General features: G+C 34.4%; 1 protein-coding gene across 1 annotated transcript in view; it reads right to left on the bottom strand.

The window, feature by feature from the left end:
* CATSPERE (catsper channel auxiliary subunit epsilon) overlaps positions 1-23588 on the bottom strand; it is a 93065-nt gene that overhangs the window by 68440 nt on the left and 1037 nt on the right. The window contains exons 2-7 of the mRNA XM_039883628.1: positions 19858-19906; positions 19208-19281; positions 18799-18868; positions 17054-17124; positions 12500-12524; positions 5483-5560 (exon numbers count right to left, since the gene is read on the bottom strand). Coding sequence (XP_039739562.1) covers positions 5483-5560; positions 12500-12524; positions 17054-17124; positions 18799-18868; positions 19208-19281; positions 19858-19906 — 367 coding nt within the window. The remainder of the gene's footprint in view (positions 1-5482; positions 5561-12499; positions 12525-17053; positions 17125-18798; positions 18869-19207; positions 19282-19857; positions 19907-23588) is intronic.

The raw sequence follows: 23588 nt of genomic DNA, 5'->3' as shown, positions 1-23588 counted from the left end.
ATTTTTTCCAAAGAAGATTATATGAATGGCCAACAGGTACATGAAAAGATGCTCGATATCATGAGTCACTAGGGAAACACAATCAAAACCACAATGAGGTAATAATATCTCATGTATGTGAGAATGGCCATCATCGAAGACAAGAAATAACTGCTGGAGAGGTTGTGAAGAAAAGGGAACCCTTGTGCACTGTTGGTGGAGTTGTAAAGTAATACAGCCACTATGGAGAATCCTAATAAAATATAGAACTGCCATATAATCCAGCCATTCCATTACTGGGAACATATCCAAAGAAAATGAAAACACTAACTTGAAAAGATACGTACGCTCCATGTTCCCAGCAGCATTATTTACAACAGCCAAGACATGGAAACAACCTAAGCGTCCACTGACAAATGAATAGATAAAGAAGTTGTGGTATATAAAAAAATGGAATATCAACCAGCCATAAAAAAATAATAATAGAAGAAAAAAAATCCTGCCATTTGTGACAATATGGATGGACCTTGAGGGCATTACGCTAAGTGAAATAAGTCAGACAGAGGAAGACAAATATTGGATAATCTCACTTATATAAGGAATCTAAACAAAAACAAGAAGAAAAACATACCTAATCCATAGGAAAAGAGATCAGACTTGTGGTTACTGGAAGTGGGAGGTGGTGGGAGGCAGGACTGAAGGAAGGTAGTCAGGAAAGGTGCAAACTTCCAGTTACAAGGTACATAAGCACTAGGGATGTAACGCACGACACGGCGCTTATAGTTAACAGTGCTGCATGATAAACACAAACGTTGTTAAGAGAGTAAATCCTAGATTCTTATCACAGGGAGAAAAATATTTTTCCTTTTTTCTTTTTATTGTATCCATGTGAGATGATGGATGTTAACGAAACTTATTGCGGTCATTATTTCGCAATATATTAAGCCAAACCATTTGCTATACTAGAGTTATACAGTAAGTGTATGTCAATTGTATCTCAATAAAAGTGGGGAAAAAATTTTAAAAAGAGGATTGACACCAGAAAGATGGCTGACTAGAAAGTCCTCCCACAAACACAACAATTTAACAATGGTCCACTGACAAAAAAGCTCTGCGAGAGCTCCAGGAGACAGCTAAGCTGTAGTGACCCAGTGGAGCACGAAACTGAGGCTGGCAAACAGAAAGCATCGTACCTGTGTTACTCTAAGCCCCAGGCCGGCACAGCTCTGTGCCAAGAGAAATTCCCTTGGTTACGACTTCGGATGAGGGGAAAGAAGAGCAAGGGGAGCCCACCCAGCAGCCCTGGCTGCCACCATGGACCTTGATAGCCATCTCTGTGAAGACCCCCATAGTCTTTACCAATGAGGATCTACATACCTGAAAGGATAAATCTCACTGGTAAAGGTAACAATGGAGACAAAACCAGAACAATCTGACACTGTAATGATGGCGTATCAATTACTTTTAACCCTCATATAAAAAAGTTAAAAGAGAAACATTTGTTAATAAATGCATGAAATAAAAATAAGTAAACACCGACTACAAGAACACACAGGGAGGCAGCAAAAGTATAGGGTTTTTACATGTGATTTAAATTAAGTTGCTATCAACTTAAAATAGTTTAACAAGATATCTTATGCAAGCTTCAAGGTAATTGCAAGGAAGAAATCTATAATAGATATACAAAAGATTTAAAGAAAAGAATCAAAGCAAAGGACTATAAAAATAATCAAACAGCAAAAGAAAATAGCGAGAGGAAGAGAAGAAAAACAGTATAAATCAGAGAGAAAACAATCAAGAAAACATCAACATTAAGTCCTCATCTATAAATGGATTAAACCTTGCATAGAATAGCTGGATGTATTACAAAAAACAAGATCTAGCAATGTGCTGTCTACAAGACACCCACTTTAGATTTAAAGACACACATACGCTGGAAGTGAAGGAATGGAAAAGATATTCCATTCGAATGGTAACTAAAAGAAAGCAGTAGTGATTATACTTATATCACAAGAAATAGACTTTAAATCTTGTCTCTAAAGACAGGAAGGTCATTATATGTTGATAAAAGGGTTAATTCAACAGGACAGTATAACAATTATAAATGTATATGCACCCCAAATCAGAGCACCTAAATATTTAAAGCAAATATTGACAGATTAGAAGGGAGATATTGACAGCAATATAACAGTAGGAATTTTCACTATTGCACTTACAATAAGGGATAGAACATCCAGATAGAAAAATGACAAAAAACAGATGACTTAAACAATGTTATAGTCCAAATGGACCTAAGTGACATATATAGAACTTTCCACCCAACAGCGAAAAACACACATTTTTCTCAAGAGCATATTCTCCATGAGAGATCACATGTTAGGTCATAAAATGAGTCTTACAAATTTAAGAAGATTAAAAGCATTCCAAGTATAAATAACTCAAACAACTCAACAGTAAAAAAACGATTGGATTAAAAAATGAGCAAAGGACCTGAATAGACATTTCTCCAAAGAAGACATACAGATGGCCAACAAGTACATGAAAAGGTGCTCAACATCACCAATCATCAGGGAAATTCAAATCAAAATCATAATGAGATATCATCTCATATCTGTTGAAATGGCTGTCATCAAAAAGATAAAAGATAAGTGTTGGCAAGAATGTGGAGAAAAGGGAACTCTCGTGCACTCTTGGTGGGAATGTAAATTGATACAGCTATTATGGAAAACAGTATGGGAGTTTCTGAAAAAATTAAAAATACCATGTGATTCAGCAATCCCACTTCTGGGTATATATCCAAAGAAAACGAAGTCGGTATTTTGAAGAGATATGGCACTCCCATATTTAGCGCAGCATCATTCACAATAGGCAAGATATAGAAACAACCTAAGTGTTCATTCAATGGATGAGTGGATAAAGAAAATGTGGTATAAGTGGAATACTATTCAGCCATCGGAAAGAAGGAAATCCTGCCATTTGCAATAACAAAGATGTAACTTGAGCACCTTATGCTAAATAAGTCAGAGAAAGTCAAATACTGTATGATCGCACTTTCATGTGGATTCTAAAAAGCCAGACTCAGAAACAGAGAGCAGAATGGCGGTTCCAAGAGTCTGAGGGGGTCGGTGAGATGGGGACACGTCAGTCAAAGGTGCAAATGAAATACTTGAAAGTTGCTAAGAAGGTAAATTTCTAATGATCTTATCTCAAAAAGGAAATGATAATTACGTGAGATGATGGAGGTGTTAAAAATGTGACTGTGGTAATCATTTCACGATGTGCAAATGTATCAAATTAACATGTGTACATCTTAAACTTACACAACATTACATATCATTTCTAGGTCAATAAAGCTGGAAAAAAAGGAAACCAACACTCATTCAAAACAAAACCAACCCAAAATTCATTAACAGTAGAATGGATAAAAAAAGTATGGTATGCTGAAACAATGGGATGTTATAAGCAATGGAAATGAACAAACTATAGGTCTATACAACATGGATAAATCTTAGATAATGCTGACCCTCTGCTAAAAAAAAGCAATATGTGCATGTATATAAAACAAGATTTCATTTATATAACAGAAACAAAAATAAAACCTAAACCTACTAAACTGCATTGTTTAGAAATTGTGTGGTAAACTAAAGGAAAAAGTGGAACAATTACTACTATAAAATTCAGAATAATGGTTATCTCTAGGGGGAAGGAAAAAATTATGTTCACACAAGCACCTCTAAGGTGGAGGGAGAAATTATATTCACGCAGGTGGGACATATGTGGACTTTCTGTACTATCGTTAGTGTTTTATTTCTTGAGAGTTGTTATATGGCTATTCATATTATTTATTAAATTGTGTTCTTAGCTTTTATGCTCTTTTTCTTTATAATGTAATTCACAGTTAAAATGGTAAAGGAAAAAATTTTAAAGAAAATAAAACTCTAAATTTTTTTAAAAATTTAAAACAATTTAAAAAACTTTAAAGAAAATAAAACTCTAAGTTTTTTGATATTTTTAAAGCGAATTGTACAAATACGTTACCCAGTTCCCCATTGCCTGCTGCTGGTCCTCTTTTCCCTGGTATGGGTGTCGGGCACAGAGTATGGCTCAGAGAGGGAGTTAATGTGATAAGAGACAAGGGTGGGTTGAAGTTCAAAGATGAAGTAAGGGATTAAGATAAGGGATTATTTAGATAAATCTTATATGTATCGAATCTTATATAATGTTGTCAGGGATGGTTAAGGAAGAGAATGAAGCATGAAGTCAGGCTAGAATTAGGATTTGGGTATCTGTGAGGCAGATTACACCTTGGCCAATAAAAACCCAGACAGACAATTTACATTTTCTCAGAGCAATTTGGTTGATGATGTATCAAAACTGTAGCATTAAAATAATCCCCTCAAAGTATGCATGTGAAAAAAGTCCTGATTTGATCATGGCAGGCATCTTGGAGGCAGTGATACCTCACTTGAGACCTAAAATGTGAGTAGATGAAGAAAGAGAATGAGCAGTTGCTATTCAGGGAACAGCATAAGCAAAGACACAGAAGCATGGAACAGCAGGTGAGTGCAGGCAGCCAGCAGAGTACTGCAGCTGGAGGCAGTACACATGGGGCACTTAGGCCACAGAAGAGTGGCAGACAGAATATCCAGGGTTTCGGGCGCCCTGTTAACAGTCTAAGAGTCAAGAGTCTATGCTGTTGTCAATGGAGAAACATAGAAAAGTTTTAAGGAAATTGACATGGTGATGAATAAATATGGAAATTGAAAGAAAAAAAAACAGTGTTAGGTATGCATGGACCAAATCATGTTCAAATGTGCATATTTTCACTTAAGAAGATTAGAAATTAAGTAACAGTGATGCTTAAACTATTTAATTACCATTAATTTATTTTATACCCTCTAAAGTTGATTGCCAAATAAAACAATTAATTGATTGGCTGTCATTCTGTTTTAGTCCTCCTCTTGTGAATTTGATTATTAGTCACGATAACATGCCATTAAAAAATAAGACATCTTGACTCATTAATAGTCCCACGAGAAATCGAAACTGCTCATTTTATATTTCTCTTCAATACATTTTAATTGTAACAGAAGACAAAAATCTTGAAAGAGGTAAATTTGTAACAAATCAAGGATTGTGTTGCACCTTTAGGAAATTCATTAGTCTCTGAGTGTCAAAGGACTCAGTAAGACACTGGACAGATTTTGAAAGATGACTTTAAGAGAGATGCTCAAGGAACATCTGTAGAGCATTTTAAAGGTCAGCCTCTACATGAATACTAAGGTCCATAGAAAATTCCAAGAATGCTTAGTAAGGGATTCTAAAGAAAGATTTATAATTGTAGAGCTTGAGCACAAATTCAAAATTACTGTAATGGGTAAACTAAATTTAATGGATAATTAAACTGTATTTAGTTAGTTCTGGGCCACTTAAATTACTTACAGCCTTTAAAAAGGAAATGTAGCATATTACTTTTATGTATGATAATAATGTTTCCACCTACTAGTGAAGGTTCATTTGCATTCCGTAGCAACTCATTTGGGTCTGCATTTTCTGGATCGTATATCCATATAGTGAGAACCTACAAAATAAAATGTGTTTGCATTTCTTTACATTTTGAACAAATCTGATTTTTAGTTGTTGCAAACATAACCATAAAAATGCTTTTATTTATCTTTAAAATTTTGATTATCCCATTTTAAGAACTCAAAGCAATATGTGTTGTTTTTAGCAGTGAAACAATCCAAAGATATATGAAGGAAGAGTTAATAACATCCCTGTACACTCCTGAGGTAACTAATGTTAAAACTTTATAGGAATGCTTATATATCTTTCTTTACGCTCACAAATAGACGTAGCACACACTCCACAAAAACACTCATAACATTTTATAAAAATGTAATTGCACACTACATGTTAATTGTAACTTGCTTTCATCACTTGATACACCATGGCCATTTCAACAGATGTAGATCTAATTCTTATCTTTCTTGTTTATTTATTTATTTTTTGAATAGACAATTTATTCACATCGTTAAAACCAATTATATTAAAAATACCAAAAATCATCTCTCTCATTCTGTACTCTGTCACTCAGTTTCCACAAGTCCGTCTACTGCACCCCATAATAAAGATGTTATTCTTTTTCTCCCTTTTATATAAATGCGAGCATGCTATATGCATTTTTTCAAACATTATATTACCCGCTTCAAGTTATATCTTAGCGATTTTATGTAGTCATTAATTTTTCCGCTGCATTTTATTCCAATTTATTCAATAACTTACTGATAAACCTGTTTCCAATCCTTTAACATTATAATCAATGCTCTAATGAGCATCTTTGTACGTATATCATTTTGTACCTTGGCGTATTCCTAAAAGTGGAATTGTTGAGTTATAGAGTATGTGCATTGGTAACTTTTATAACTACTGCTAAATTGTTTGCCACAGCAGTTGCTAATGCACCCTCCTCCAGTAATGAGTGAGATTTCTTCTTCCCTCGCAGCTTTCCCAACGTAGTGCGTTGTCATACATGTGGATATTCCCAGTCTGATGGGTGAAAAATGATACTTTGATGCAATTTTAATATGCATTTCTTTTATTATGAGAAAATTTGAACATCTTTGCATATGTTCAAGTGCTACTTGTATTTCCTCTATGGTGAACTATTTGTTCATTTTCTTTTCTCGTTTTCTTTCCATTTTTCTATTAGATTATTAGTCTTTTATTTAATAATTTGTAAAAGGTTTTTATCTTAAGAATTTCTACGCATACAAGTTCTATATCTTGATCTGTGTGGTGGTTACATGAATATATATATATATATACATATATATATAAATTTTATTCCTTTTATAATTATATGGCATTCCTCTTTATCCTATTAGATCATTTTGCCTTAGATTCTATATTGTCCCTATATATTCCTTCCTTCCTTCCTTCCTTCCTTCCATTAATTCCTTCTTCCTTCCTTCAAATATTTTTATTTCCTTTCATTTTCCTTTTCCTTCCTTCCTTCCTTTATTCCTCCTCCTCCTTCCCTCCTCCCTCCTTCTTCCTTCATTTTCCTTCCTTCCTTCCTTATTGCAGATTTTTATTTCTCCTTTATATTCCCTTCACCTATATTAATCCTCTCTCATACTATATATCTTGAGTTAACAACCAGTATGTACCCTTCACTACCTTTATCTACACTAGATATGCATTTGCAGACATATACACAAATACATACGTACATGTTTTTTAAAAGAGGCATTTTAGGAGTTTTTTTAAACCAAAATTGGATCACATTTTACACTTTCCACATTCTCTTTTTTTCACTCAAGTATACATCATTGAAATTCTCCAGCGTCAACTCTTGTAATGCCTGAATAACATTCTGTGACGTGGTTATACTCTAATTTACTGATCTGTTTCTCTAATGATGGAGATTTACTATGACCCCGGTTTTGTTTTATTTTATTACCACTATTTACAATGCTGCAAAATACAGATCCTTTTTCATATAGCCTTATGTACTGAAGGCTTTATTTCTATGGAGTAGATTCTCAGGAGTGGCATTGTTGATCCAAAGAATATGTATATTTTTAATTTGAATAGGTATTTCCAGATTACTCTCCAAAAATTCAGTGGGGTTCTGACTCTTCACATTTTCTACCAGCAAAATTCGAGTTGTACTTTTTTTGCCCAGATTCTGCCTAGCAACAGTTATCTCCTCTTAAATTGGACCAGTATGATGAGTGTGACATTTCACTGTTAATTTGAATTTTCTCAAGATTAAGTGAATTTCAGCACCTTTTCATTTTGTTAGATTTGCTTTTGTATACATTGCTTTTTTTACATTTTTCTTACCATTTTCATTTATCAGAGCTCTTTTTTTTTTTTTTTTTGTGCTTCGGGTCCACAGATACAGAATAAGAATAATCACGATCTTTGGTTCATGAGTGACTATCACGATTAGCATGACCCTCTTTATGTAATTGTTTAGATCTTAAATTAGTAACATGAAAACCAGGAACACCCACCCCCGCCCAACTTAAGAACTAGAACCCTACAAATACATTTCATTTACCTATGCATTCCTTCTCTTTCTGTCTATTTATGCCCAGAATTCTGTTTATTATTTTTTTTTATTAATACAGAGTTTAGTTGTTGACTATTTTTGAACTTGATCACCCCACACATAGCTTCCGAAGACCTGCTTTTTTTTTCTTTCAACATTCTACAACTAGTATTTATTCACGTTATTGCCCATAACTGAACTCATTCATTTTCATTGCCATTTAAAATTCTGTCATGTGAATATACAACATTCTCCCATTCTCTTGTGAAGGGGCATCTGAGTTCTTTCTGTAGGAGAGGGATGAATTTTATGAGCAGTTCCATTATTAGCATTTTTGAAAATGTCTCTTGAAGCATGAGTGCAAGAATTTCTTTTGGGTATATACTTAGGAATGGAATTGCTGGGTTGCAGAGCACGTGTAAGATAATAACCATTTCTTAAAATGATTGCTCCAATTTACATCCCCATCATTTTATCTCTTTGAACACTAGAGATTAGTTGTTTAGTGTCAACTGTGTTGTAATTTTTTTCCCTAACTATTTGTTAAGTTTGTTAGTGATGCTTTTGTGATATGAAAGTTTTTACTTTCACATTTTTAATTATGACTTTTATTTGTAGATTCTGGTTTTCAGTCTTAAATAAGTAGATTTCCCTTGATTCTGGTTCTTGGTACAGCTTTAAGATTCTCCTGCGACCCAACCCAATATTTGTTTGTTTGTTTTACATTTAAATCTTGTATGCCAATTGGAATTTGTTTTTTGGTATATGAGGATCTCACTTTCATTTTCTTTCAGGAGGATAGCTTATTATATTCTATTATTCCACATAAATGTTAAAATATATTTAAATAAAAAATTGGACTCTGGAGTCCAATTAAAAAGCTAAAGAACTAGATATTTTTAAAAGTCTTTCAACAAAATTTGAGTGGTTCTAGATACAGTTCCTGCATCATTCTTGTTAAACTTATTCCTAAGTATTTTATAGTCTTTACTAAAGTTGTAAATTTATAATGTTATACATTTCTTTTTCTTGTCTTACTATTTACACTATTATATTCATGACAGTGTTAAATAATAATGGTGATAGTGAGCATATCTGTCCAGTTCCTGATTTTAATTGAATTAGAAGTATTTAATAATTTATAATAATTACTCTTAGTTATTTGGGAAGTAAATTTTTTTTTTTTATTAGAATTAAGTGGTTCTTTTCTAAACTTATTTTACTTAGTGTTTCCATTAGGAATGGCTGTTGACTTTTTAAATGTATGATATGATCATTTATTTTCTTCTTTATCATGTTGATGAAATGAATTTTGTCCTGATCCTGAACAAATGTTACACTCCTGGAAGACACTGTCCCTTTTCAATTTGTTTTTTTAATACATCGCTGGACTCCTTTTGCTAATATTTTATATAGAATTTTTGCACTTATATATATATAAGTATATTGTTCTACAGTTTCTTCCTTTCCTCCCTCCCTCTCTTCTTTTCTTTCTCTTTCCTTACTTTTGATATTAAAGTAGTGTTAGATTCAGAAAATGAATTGGGTAACTTTCTATCTTCTTTATGATTGGGTGAAGCTATATTATTAGGTGCGTAATTTATCTTCTTTGTCCTTTTCCCCTTTATCATGAAATACTTTGCATCTTTATGCCTAGGAATGTCTTTGGGGCTTCACATATCTTTTATGTAATATTCGTATCATCACCCCAGTTTCCTTTTGATGTATTAACCCGCTTGCATCCTTTTCTTTACAAATTTTTTGTTACTCTTTGTTTTAATGATGTAACATTTATGAAAATCAGATTTCTGCAGTTTTCTCATTTATTAGGTAGATTTAATCCAATCACATTTTGATTACTGACATAATTTCCATGATTTCTTAAAATCTTAATTTTGTGTTCCTATATTTTAATTTCTCTTTATTTCATTTCTATTTTTGTTGCCTCTTATTGCATTGTTAGCATTAAAAATTTTTTCCAGAACTCTATTTTTTAGAAGTTACATATTTATTTCTATCACTTTAATGGAACGCCTTAAAGTTTTACATGAATATTTAATGTAGGCTACAGTTAATCAGTATCCCTATCCTGAATATTTATAAGGAACTTAGACAATTTCAAACTGAAATACCCCTCCATCTTCCATTCTTTTGTTGGCTAAAAGTTTAATTTCACTACATTAGTGAAATTATTTTAATAATGATTAAAATGTTTCAATTGTAAATTCTCCTTTAGATCTATTAGAATATTATATAGTTTATGTGCTCACCATTATTTACTGCATCAGTTCAGTTTTTCAAGCTGAGAGCTCATGTGTTCAGTGGTGAAAGATTCTTCATAATTATTTTCTTTCAATATTATCTCCAATTCATTTTCTTCTGCTTTTGGAATTATTATATGTGTGATAAGTTGTCTCAGTCTATCCTCTACTTGTCTTTACTTCTCTTTGGATAGTCCCTTTCTTCCCACTTTTATGTGCTGCATTCTGCATGACTCCCATCCCAAATCGCTAATTCTGCCATTTTCTCAACTTTAGCTAGTCTTCTGTTTAACTTGTTATGGAATTTTTATTCTAGATGTCTATTTTTGTTTCATTTCAAGACATTTTAATAGGATGTTTTTCAATTTCTAAATGTTACATAATTATGAAAAATCCATGTTTTTGTTTGTTTATTTCTATTCCTTCTTTTATCTCTTTGATACAGTGTGGATTTAATTATCTTTCAGATAGTTTGATCTTTAGTTTTGAATAATAAGAACTTTCTCCATTTTTATGTGTGTGTCTATTCCAGGCACTTTGTTGTTGTTGTTGTTGTTGTTGTGGTTTATTTATGCCTTTTATTTTGAGGTTATTTGCAGCGGATTTGTTTTCTAGGAGAATCCTGTACACTCTTGGTTATGGAAATGGTTTTTGCAATCACCTCTACCTGGGCCCTATGTGTTTCACTGCTTGCCTTTTTGTATTTATTACCTGGCACTAGGTTCTCCAACCTCTTGGGCTGTTAATCTTGGATTCCCACCTTAAACTTCATGTCCGTAACTCCTTGTGCATTTACAGCCCCCAAATGATGTATCGTTTCTTTTCAATCATTCCAAGCCAGTGAATGGAGCTTTGTTCCCATTTTACAGAACTTCTGTAAATTCTAGTGTCATGTAGGGAGATTAATTTCAGCTCTGCCCTCTTCACAGGTCGGAGGCGTCACTTTCTATCTGCATACACATATTACAACATCACCCCTTGTCTACTAGGGACTATATTCTGCCTAATACTCAGTTCAGAATTCAATCTTATAGCTTTGGCTTTTAGTTCTTTAATTATTTCTGACAAATAGAAAATTCCCATACTTCCTTATAAATTCTATGCACACATGCATCTATATTAATGTAAAAGTCTGTACTAGCATTATACATACGCATATTTTCTAAAGGCATTTCTGTATGTTTTGAGTGAGATGGAGGTCATTCTGCATTATTTGGGTCTGTAATATGTATTCTATTTCTGGAAATTTCTCCCTATTTTCTATATTAAAATTCCTTAACCATAAATAATGCTCTTTCTTGCTTTTTTTTGCACTGTTATACTTATAGCCTTAATAAATTCTATGTTAGTTGGATTTGGACTAAGAATACATATAGCCACATGGGCTCATTCAATCATCTTGATCCAATATAGGAAGTTTATTATTATTATTATTTATTATTATTATTATTATTATTATTATTATTATTTTACTGCCTCTTATTTCTAATAAATCACCACTTTTAGAAAATTAAATTATCTATAGAGCTTTAATTTTCAAATATTATCACCTTATTTCAATTTAAAAATTTTTGATTATATCTACTACATTTCTAATTATCCTCTAATCCAAGATCCCTTCATAGTCTTAAAAATTACTGAAAATTCCACCGAGCTTTGTTTTATGTGGGTTAGATCTATCAATATTTACTATACAACAAATTAAAATTGAGACTATGTAAAGATATTTATTAATTTATTTTAAAAACTATGATACACTCATTATATATTAACGTAACTAATATACTTTTATGAAAAAATAATGATTTTCCAAACCAAAATAATAGGAAGAAGAATAGTTGTTTCACATTTTACATGACAGAATCTTTTTAATACCTGGCTTAACAGAAGACAACTGGATTACCATCTGTGTTCCTGCATTCAAAGTGCTGGTATATGCTGTTTTGCTGGAGCATATGGGGAGGATCTATCCTCACACAGATATGAGGCTGGGAAAGTGTAGACCTCGCACAGGCCTCCTGAAAAGGTCTGTGGAGCCCTGTGAGTCCTCACACCATAGCTTGAGTATCACTGCTCTAAGCAAATTTTGTTGAAAAATTAGTTTGGAAAATTCCTCTTCTGGTAAATATAGATGATAAAAGAGAAATAATATAGTAGTGATATATGAAGGATATACAAGAATTTAAAAACGTTTTACCTGGGTTAAATTGTGAATGAAATTTCTGTGGGGAAAGAGAAGAATCATATTTTAGTGAACAGCATGCTAAATATTAGTTTGAATATTCTACTTTCAATATGCATGTCTTTACATCTTGGAATATTCTCTTGATGTTCTATTACAGATAAAAAAATCTGATTAATAAAATCTACATGTCTATAATTAAATATAATTATTGATTCTCCTGTGTCATTACAGAAGGATGAGAAGCTTGAATCTGCATGCTTCCTTAACTTACTACAAATTTAACATTGCCAAAGATGCATGATTAACCTTTAAAAAGCTGACATTATCATTCCACATGAAAAATCAATAGTGTTTACATGTTGTAACTTATGTCAAAAACAAATTAGTCAATTAATACTGCAAATCCTTTATTGACCAACCTTTCAATGTAAATTTTATGAAAGGACAACATTCATTTGTATGTTTAGTTGTCTGTCTGGTGGAAAGTGATTTTTTTCATTTTAAAGATATCTGTATTTTTAAATTGTATAATCTCTAAAAGCCAGTGCTTTAGGACTATGTTCTTTCATTTGCTGATTACTGCACAGGGCCTCGTACATTATTAGATATAAAACAAAATGAAAGTATTTTGGGAATTAGTAAATGTGTATGAAGTGAGTTTCTGAAACCATGTAATGAACATAGTATTTCCTATGTTTAATCTCATATTCGAAAGCTGCCCAAAACAAATACTATAAATCTTGATAGGCGAATGTGTCCAAAGTTCAGATCTCTGGCTCTGGGGCTGATACGTATCACCTTATGTTAGGCTACTTGTCAGAAGCACAGGAAAGAAGTCGATATATTAATAGTGAAAAGGTTATTAAAAGTAACCTTGTAGAGAGATAGTATCAGTTGATGTTAAAGCGACGACCTGATTTCCACGTTAAAATAATATTAGCAGCATCTGCTGGGTCTTCATCGGTTAGCTTGGCTTTCCTGAGCTGGTGCACGGACTGAAGTGTAGAAAGAGAAGAGGGTCAAGGAGAGAAATCTGGATTGAGCCGACATTAAAGGCAAGGACAGATTACAAAAGAGCAAAGGAAAAAGACTGGGAAAGAATCATTATAGAGAAAGAAAAGGCTGATGTCACCAAGACGGTGGAAGAGGAGACACCCAGCCTCTGTCTCTGCAACAAAGACCAACAATTAGACAGCGATCCCTGAACAAAGACACTTAAGAAATGTCAGCAATAGAGTGGAACCAAAAAACCTGAGACTAACCACACAAAAAGGGAAGGCCGAACAGCTTTGATCTGCATGCACCACCCCACCCACCAGCCTGGCATCGCTCAGTGCCCAGAAGGAACTCCCTGGCGAAAACGAGTTCCTCTCGCTGGGAAGAGGAGAGCGAGGTGAGTGACCAGCTTCCTCAGGCTTTCGGGATCCTGCACAAAGGACCTGCTTTGGTTTCAGCCCAGAGACTGCCAAAGGTGGATTTGACCCAGCCTCTGGTTACTGGCCTGCACTGCTGACCTCATCTGCAGCCAGTCATTCCAGCTATGCATTTGTACCCCATTGGCTAAGTCCTGTCTGTGGCCTCCAAGGCTGTGCCTACACCCATGGTGAAATCCTGCAGCCACAGGAGTGCACTGGACAGTCGGGGCCCATGGCTTATAGCTTGGGGGCCCAGATCCAGCCTTATCTCCTGTCACTGGCTTGCACTCCTGGGGTTACCTACAATTAGCCCCCACCAGCTTTGCAGCTGCACTCTGCAGGCTCAACTTAGATCACCGGCTTCCACTGCTATACACGTACCCATAATGAGACCCTGCAGCCACAGGAGTGCAAACCAACATCCAGGGGTTTCCTCCTGTGTCTGCAGTTGTCTTGTCTCTTGCTACTGGACCAGGCCCTCACCACTATGTGATTGTCTGCAACCCTCCCCTGCCAGTACACAGGCACCTACAGCTGACCCCACTGCTTAGTGTGTGCACACCACTGGCTTGGACCACCGCTGCCTGCTGTGGTCCCTAGCCACTGGACCTGAAGGCACCACTGAAGACCCTATCAGCCTTTGCCATCACTGTGGATCCTGCACAGCCCTCACCAAAAACCATGCAGTTGTCCATATTGTGGACTCCAGTGGCCTAAGCTGGGTACAGAGCCACCATATACCCCTGTAGTTGGTACCCTACACCAGTAGACCTGGGGTCACAGCATGCTCCAGCATGTTCCTACTTAGATGAAGGTCTTTCTTTAGTGAAGTGAGTCTATGAAGTCTGGAAGAAGTGGGTGCTTCTTCAAATGTGCAGGTACTCAGCAAGGCTACAGGGACCATGAAGTATCAGGGTAACATGACACCACAGAAGGAACACAGTAAACTTCCAGTAACGGACCCCCCCAAAAAGAGATACATGAATAGCCTGACAAAGAATTCAGAATAACAGTTCTTCAGATGCTCAGAGAGCTACAAGAGAACAAAGATAAATAATTTAACAAAATCAGGAAAATAATACAAGAACAAAATAGGAGCATTAACAGAAAGAAAACACAAAAAAGAAACAAACAGAAATTTTGGAGCTGAGGAATAAAATGACTCTACTTAAGAATTTACAAGAGAGCTTCAATATCAGACTGGACCAAGCAGAAGAAACAATCAGTGAACTCAAAGACAGCTATTTGAAAAGATCCAGTCAGAAAAGCAAAAAAAAAAAAAAAAAAAGAATAAAAAGACATGACAAAAGCCTAAGGACTTACAAGAAACCATTAAGAAAAACAATCTATTCATCATTGGAGTCACAGAAGAAGAAGAGAGGACGAAAGGGGAAGAAACCTAATTAAAAATAAAATGGCTGAGAACTTCTCAAATCTGGGGAGGGATTTGGACATCCAAGTTCATGAAGCTAAGTCACCCCAACAGTTAATAGATCTAAATGTATAAGTTAAAATGACAAAGCTTCTATAAGGAAACACAGGAGAATATTTTCACATCTTTCAAGTAGGCAAAGATTTCTTAGGTAAGACTTAAAAAGTATTAACCATAACAAGGAAAATATATAAAGAGATTTTCACTTAAAATTAAAACTTCTGTTTATTAAAAAACACCATTAAGAAAATGAAAAGCTAAGCCATACACTGAATGACAATATTCACAATACATATATCTGACATAAGACTTGTTCAAAGAAATACTACAAATCAATAGTAAAAAGACAAACAATCCAATTAAAAACTAGGTATAAAAAAACTTAAACAGATACTTTACAAAACACTATACAGGAGTGGTCAATGAGTTCATGAAAAAGGACTCAATATCATTCATCATTAAGGAGATGAAAATTAAAACCACACGACATACCATTTGATTCCCACTATGACAATACTAAACATCTGCAAAAATATGGAGTAATTGGAACGCTCATACATTGCCAGTAATCAGTTGCTTTGGAAAATGATTTTTTCTTCCTACAAAGTTTAATGTTTGCCTATCTCATGATCCAGAAATCCTACCCCAAATATTTACAAACTAAGAGAAATGAAAATCTATGTCTGCAAAAAGACTCGTTCTAAAATATATATAGCAGTTGTTTTCGTAAAAGCCCCAAACTAGGAAAACTCAAATGTGCAACAAAAGAAGAATGGATAAACAAACTGAGGGTCACATGACTTTAAGGGACCATGTGAACCAGGACAATGAAACTATCAGTAACAACCATGCTTTATTGACGACATGAGTATCCTGATTGGTTCTGCCTGAGTCATGTGCCAGTCCTGAGCTAATCACTATGGCCCGTGAAATGTAGGGTTGTAGAGTTAGTACTGTATAAATCACACGGAATTAACAATTTCGTCACAGAATGATGGATAGTTCTCCCAAAGGAAGGGATGTTAGTAGATAAAAAGAAACAGGTACATTACAGTCATCTAGAGGGCCGGGGCCACAAAAGACAGGGCTTTGTAGCCGATACAGTGCTTAGGCTACTGCCTCAATCATGATACTAAAAATATTCGAATCCATTGACTTTTTTACTTATCAAATGATTTTATAACGCAGTTAATTATTTTTTTCTCCTACCAATTTTCCTTTCTTAGTTATATTCATTTGATCTCATGTTACAATGGGTTTGAAGAGCTATCCAGGACAAAGAGAATCCTTTGGGAATATAAAATATATAATGGGAATAAAAGAGCCTTGTGGTCTGAAAAACCAGAGTCAAATCCCAATGTTATCTTTTAGTGGCTGTGCGTTTTTGTCCAAACTATTTAATCCATCCAAGCTTACATTTCCTCATTTATAAAATAAGGATAATAATACTTACATTTGTGTGACGATTATGAAAACTGAGAGATAATTTACATAAAGTATGAACATGTAGAAGCCAGTATATGTTTAAATTGTGGTTGCTATTATTATTATTTGCTCTGAAATATTAGTTTGTCAGTATATTTGAGGATATCTTGATTGGCGAATGAAAGATTATATGGAATCTATAACGCAGATAATCCATTTGTGGTTAATTAAAATGAAAGCTAAATCCTGTTAAAAAGCATTAATTACTTCTGTATTCAATATTGCATTACTTACCTAACTTTATAATACCACAGAAAGCAAGTATGAGAACTGTCCACAGATAAATAGCGTTCTTCTTCTAGATCCTAAAATAAATCACAGAAAAAACTAAGATATATTAAATCAACTTTAAATACAAATTTGGATACAGGCATAAAAATCACAGAGGAGTTACGTTAATTATTTAAGATTAGAGAAAGAACAATGAATAACTTTCAGAAGAGAACTAAAACATTTTCATATAATACCAGTTTAATTCTTTGGGTATTCTCTGTAATCGAGAATTTACTATCATGAGCGACAAATTTGGATGGCTTACTGTTTCCAATACATTCGTCTTTGTGAAATAATACAAAATATATATGTCTTTGCCCCCAGCTCCTAGTAATATTTTGTCTTTGACCCCAGTTCCTGACACAGAGCTCCTAAAACTCTTGTTATTTCCTGAAGGACAGGAGTGCCTGACACAAGCTCCTGGATGGAAAGTGGTCACTAGAAACACCAAGCCATGCTTAGAAGCTTGGAACTTTCAGCTTAATTTTGCACCCGCCGGAGAGAGGCGAGGGGCTGAAAAATGAGTTAGTAATCGATCATGCCTGCATGATGAAGCCTTCACAAAAATCCTTGAAGTATGGGACTTCTGAGGTTCCAGGCTGGTGAACACATCCACCTGCAGGCAAGGTGATGTGCCCCTACTCCACGGGGACCCTTCTAGATCTTGCCCTATGTACCACTTCACCTGGCTGTTCTTCTGTATCCTTTATCATATACTTTATTAGAACTGGTAAATGCAAATGTTTCTCAGTCTTCTGCGAGCTGCTCTAGCAAAGTTTTGAACCTGAGGGGAAGGTTGTGGGAACCTGGATTTAGAGCCAGTCCGCCAGAAGTACTGCACAGCTTTGGATGTGCGATGGGCATCTGCAGTGAGGACAGTCTTGTAGGAGTAAGCCCTTAAATTATGAGATGTGATGTTAACCTCACGTAGACAGACCGTATCAGAACAATTGATGCCAGAGAATTAGTGACCAAAAAAAAAAAAAAAAAAAAAAAAAAAAAAAAAAAATCTGGTCACGGAAGTGTCCTCTATGAGTGTGTAAAGGAAAACAGTTTTCCTAGACAGTCTTCTTTACCGTAATACAATTCAATTAATTTTCCTGTTTAATGGTTCTCAACCAGAGGTGATTTTTGCTTGCCAGGGGACATTTGGCAATGTCTGGTGACATTTTTGGTTGTTATAACTGAGAGTTTTTGAGTGCATTTCAAAAGTCACATGTACTCCCTTAGAGGATGACACTATACATCAATAACAAAAATAATCTTACATATGCAGGTATTTATGTGTATATTTTTTACACAACATCACATACTTATATGGGCTTCCAACATATGACGAAAGAGAAAAGATCCTTTACTTCCTTAGGAATTGTGTTCATGAAACTGGCAAATACTCATAAACTCAAAAAGCCAAAATCAAATATTTTCAACCTATATTCATCTGGCCTCTCCCACATGACCCTATCTACTTCTTCCCTGAAAATAAAGATTATGAATTAAAAAGAAGGCATAAGCCCCAAAATAAAGGCAGGATTAATCACATAGAGCCTCTAGACATTTGTGTGGGAACATTAGATGTGAGGTTTGTGGCCCATACTTTGTCACTATTTAAAACAGGTTCAATTAGGTTGAAAGCTCAAAAAAAGGCAAAATAAAATATAGCAGATGATTATTCAACTTTTAATAAGGTATTAAAATCAACTTACTGGGCCTGTAACAATTGGCTTTATAGTGTGAACCCCAGGAGATGAGCATCGCAGTTCTGTCTTGGGTGATCTAGCGTTTAAAAAGAACGAGAAGGGAGAAATAAGTAAAGACGTATGCTAGACGACTAAACATTTCCCTACTACTTTTTAAGCCTAAAAACTGCGATTGTATGCTATTAAGAAAAAAAAAAAAATATATATATATATATATATAGAGAGAGAGAGAGAGAGAGCGCGCGCGCGCAACATTTTACTTCTATCCATTTTCAAAGTGATTTTTTCTTTTCACATCTATTTAATGGGAAGAAAGTTACATTAAATCACAGCCTTGAATCGGAATGTCCACTAGACGAATGCTTTGTTACATGTAAATACACACATATATTGACATTCATGCCAAAAATCTTACTTTTTATTTTTCACAGAACAAGTTGCTGGCACACTCCACTCAGAAAATGCTGTTCCTTCATACTCTAACTTAATCTAAAAAAGAAGATAAAATAGTTCAAACAAAAAAAATCTGCTGTAAAATTTTCACCTCAGTGTTCAAATATAGAGTTCAATTTTCTGGGTCCTTATTATTTAAAGAAAGAATGATTTCTTTTAAATTACATGAAGTAATATGACAAAGGAAAAGTAACTTTTCTGGGACCCTTTGATAGTCTCCCCAAAAAACTATAAGATTTTTATTTTATTTCAAAAATAATCTATTTATTAAGTGTCCAGGAGGTTATTGGTACTCTAATAAGTTCTGAGGATAAAAAAAAAAGAAAAAAAAATAAGATGAATGAGACACGGTCATCCTATCCCTATCATAACACAATTTTGTGAATATTAAATCACAAAAACACTCAAGACACTACCTATTTTTGTTACATGCATATTTAAGGACATTTATTGGAGAGGATATATATATTAGGAAGATAAACGAAATGAAGGAAACGAAGTAAAAATCAAAGAATGACACTGTGCTATACAACAGAGTATAGTTACCTCTCACCTCTGCTCTGAGGTAAAAGATTAATACTTAACTATAATTTTAAAAAATTAAACACTTACCGTACTTCTGGTACTAAAAATGTGGTAGTTTGGGCTGTTAGTGTAATACCTGTGGAGGAAAAGATCAAAGACAAATATTAAAACTAATTTTTCCTCCAAATCAGAGGGATTCTATACATGGACAGAGCACGCTGTGGGTTTCCGCCCAAACGCTACTGGAAAGAGTATTCAGAGGTATAGCTGAGGATGTCAGTGAACTCTACCCCCCACTCCAGGGGATTAGTGTTTGTCCTGTATCTGAAGACACTGGAATGAGACTTACAGATGCTGCCCGATTTACAATCGGGTTATGTCTCGACAGACCCATCGTAAATTGAAAATATCCTAAGTCACAAATGCATTTAACATACCTATTCTACGGAACACCCATCTTGGCTTGACTATCCCAAATGTGGTCAGAGTACTGACGTTAGCCTCCAGCTGGGCAAAATCATTCACCTCAAAGCCTATTTTATAGTAAAGTGTTGACTATCCCATGTAATTTATTACGCACATTGCTCTGACACCATCATAAAGCAGAAAAGTCATAAGTCAAAAAGTCGTGAAGTTGAGCCATTGTTAAGTCAGGAACTCTCTGTAAATACTTTTACATCTTTGCTTTTGTTTTAGGATGAAAACTGTTGAAGAATATTGACTCTAATCCCTTCACTTATCATCTGAGTTAAAAGAAAATGAATAAAGATTGAAAATCCATAAAACAGTATTTCTTGTTTGAAACACTGAAGAACAAATTTCTGTGAGTCCTTGTTCATTATCATTTCTCTCCAGTATTCGGGGTACTTTAATTTCTGTCTATATGATCTATCTAAAGCTGTGCTGTCTAAAAGAAATATAATGTGAGCCACTTATGTAATTAAATTTTTTCTAGTAGACACATTTAAAAAGCTAGAAGAAACAAGTGAAAATGATTTTACTAATATAATTTATTCAACATGTAATCAATATAAAACAATTATTAATGAGATATTTTGCATTTTTTTTGTACCGTCTTTGAAATCCAGTGTGTATACTATACTAACAAAAGATCTCAATTTGGACTAGCCACATTTCAAGTGTTCAAAAGCCATATGTGGCCAGTGGCTATTGTAAAATATCATCTTAAAATTCCTTCACTTTCCCTTTGCTTCGATAATCTATTCCACGTCTACGTTACACACCAGTTGCCACTGGAATTGCTCCATCCCTGAAATCTTAAGTCAGAGGCAATTCTGTGTGTGTGTGTGTGTGTGTGTGTGTGTGTGTGTGTGTGTGTGATTGCTGGGATATCACTACATAAGTCTTTTAGCAGAATTATATAAGCTTTAATGGTATTCTAAATTCTTATTAACAGATATCAGTCACCAGTATAATGAAACACATTTTATAGATATACAGATCAAATATGAGAACATGTTCATGTATTTTTATACATCCCTATAATGCAGTGGTCCCCAACATTTTTGGTCCCAGGGATTGGTGCTCCTATGAGAATCTAATGCCTGGTGATCTGAGGTGGAGCTGAGGCGGTGATGCCATAAAATGAGATATTTTCTCAAGGGCTCTTTTTTCAAATAAGTGTGAAGCATTTCCCACTTCCTATGAATCTAATATAAGACCCCTTTCATCATAGTAAGAAAGAGAGAAACTTCAGGAGAAAGAAAAATAAAAGTGGCAGATTTTGTATTTTAATTTACAATGTTAAAGTATGCAATTTGATCTGTGAATGAAACCTGGCAGCTAAATGACAAAACTACTTCTCCTGACCAGCCCAGCTGCTCCTTCATCAGCTTCCCACTAGAGCTGGGGACAAGTTATAGAGGCAACAGTAGTTAAAGGAGTCATATTTAATTTATTAATTTCATCAGAGACAGCGATAATAACACCTTCTCATCCTTGCTTTCTTAATTATGTCAAATATTTAATGTGGCGCTGTTGAAAATAGGCCTGGGAGGACCACAGGTGTGGGGTGTGCAGATGGACCATGTCCTGGCACCATTTTGTTTGTTTGTTTTAAACAAAAAGGACACTGTCATCTCGCTCTTGGACCATGAGAGCCTATCCCTCCTGTTCTCTCTAGTGTGTTCCCATTCTACCAGCTCTTCAAAATCGAAAAAAATTCTTAACTTTTATTCCTTCCTTCATCTCCCAAGAGGTAAGTCCTTTCCTAATTTTACTTTTTTGTCTTTCTTTCTAAACTAAGGAATATATTCTTTGGGTAAACCATTTTCTCTCAAATCCCCTATTCATCCTACTGTACATACCCACGAATTGGTCTTTGGGCATCTGACAGAAAAACGTGTGAAACCGTTATATTGCAGGAAGCATAGTATGCTTTCCACGGAAAGTCCAAGCCCCATTGAATACATTACCATGAGACAAAAAAGACTTTGAGACAAAAAGTATTTTCAAGGACAAAGAAGATCACTCCATGAAAAGTATGACCCAATAGAACTAGTGGAGCATAAGAAAACAAATGGAACATTTATGAAAACCGATCATCTATTAGGTCATAACGCAAGTCTCAACAAATTTCAAAGAACAGGTATCATGTGGATCCTGCTCTCTGATTATAGTACAATTAATAGAGACATCGTTGACAAAAAGATAAATCTTTACGTACTTGGACTTAGTCAAACTGCTCAATATTTCAAGAGTTATAGGAGAAATCATGGTGAAAGTTAAAAATATCTAGAAGTGAACGATAAAACGTTATGCATCTTTTTTTTTTATGGGATACTATGGGATATTAATACCTTTAAATGTCATCGGAAAAGATAAAGGCCAAAAACTACTAGCTAAATGTCTGGCTTAAAATGTTAGAAAAAGTATCAGAATGAGCCCAAAGGAAATAGAAGAAAGAGATAAAAATGATAGCAGAAATCAATATAATAAAACAAAAATTACAAAGATGAGGAAAACAGACAAGCTTATGGCAAGACTGAGCAAGACAAAAAAGAGATGAGACAATATTAATGACAAGGGACCATAATTACAGAAAAAGCAAAGAGTAAAAAAGGAAATATTTACAATTATGTGACAATTTTGAAAAATTACATGAAATAGACATTTTAATATATACTATTGAAACTAACTCCAGAAGAAATAAAAGGCCTAAATAACTCTATAGCCATTAAAAGATTTGAAGCAATAGTTTTACCTTCCTCACAGGTTTCAAAGAACAAATTATCCTAATCCTATACAAATTCTTCCAAAGAACTGATAAAGAGTTAATACTCTTTAACTCATTTTGTAAATCTACTCTAACACTGATATCAAAACCAAACCAAGACATTTTGAAAAAGAAAAATATAGACATAAAAATCCTAAAGAAAATATTTGCTAATTGAATTCAGCAGGGTATAAAGAGGTAATAAACCATGACCGAGTTAGATTTATCCTATATATGCAGAGATGATCTTATTAGAAAACTTTACAAATGAAATTCACCTCCTAAGATATTTACTATCTATCTGGTCCTTTACAGAGAAGTTTGGTGACAACATAACAAAACTTGCAAGCTCCCTGAGTTCATAGGCCATCCTTATTATCAGCTATCATGATTTATTGATTCATTGTTTGCCAAGTACGTGCCAAGAGCTTTAAATATATAATTGCATTCAAGCCTCACAATCACCCCGTGAGATAAATTTTCTTATCTTCACTTCATAGGAAGGAAAATGAAGGCTTACGAAGTTCTGTCAGAATGCTACGTTTTTGCTCTTTCTCACTATTTCACTGACCTTTCCAATGGC

This window comes from Pteropus medius, unplaced genomic scaffold (genome assembly GCF_902729225.1).
Source record: "Pteropus medius unplaced genomic scaffold, Ma_sr-lr_union100, whole genome shotgun sequence".
Classification (NCBI taxonomy): domain Eukaryota; kingdom Metazoa; phylum Chordata; class Mammalia; order Chiroptera; family Pteropodidae; genus Pteropus; species Pteropus medius.
Note: the sequence above shows the minus strand (reverse complement) of the source record. Positions and strands in the feature narration are given on the sequence as shown.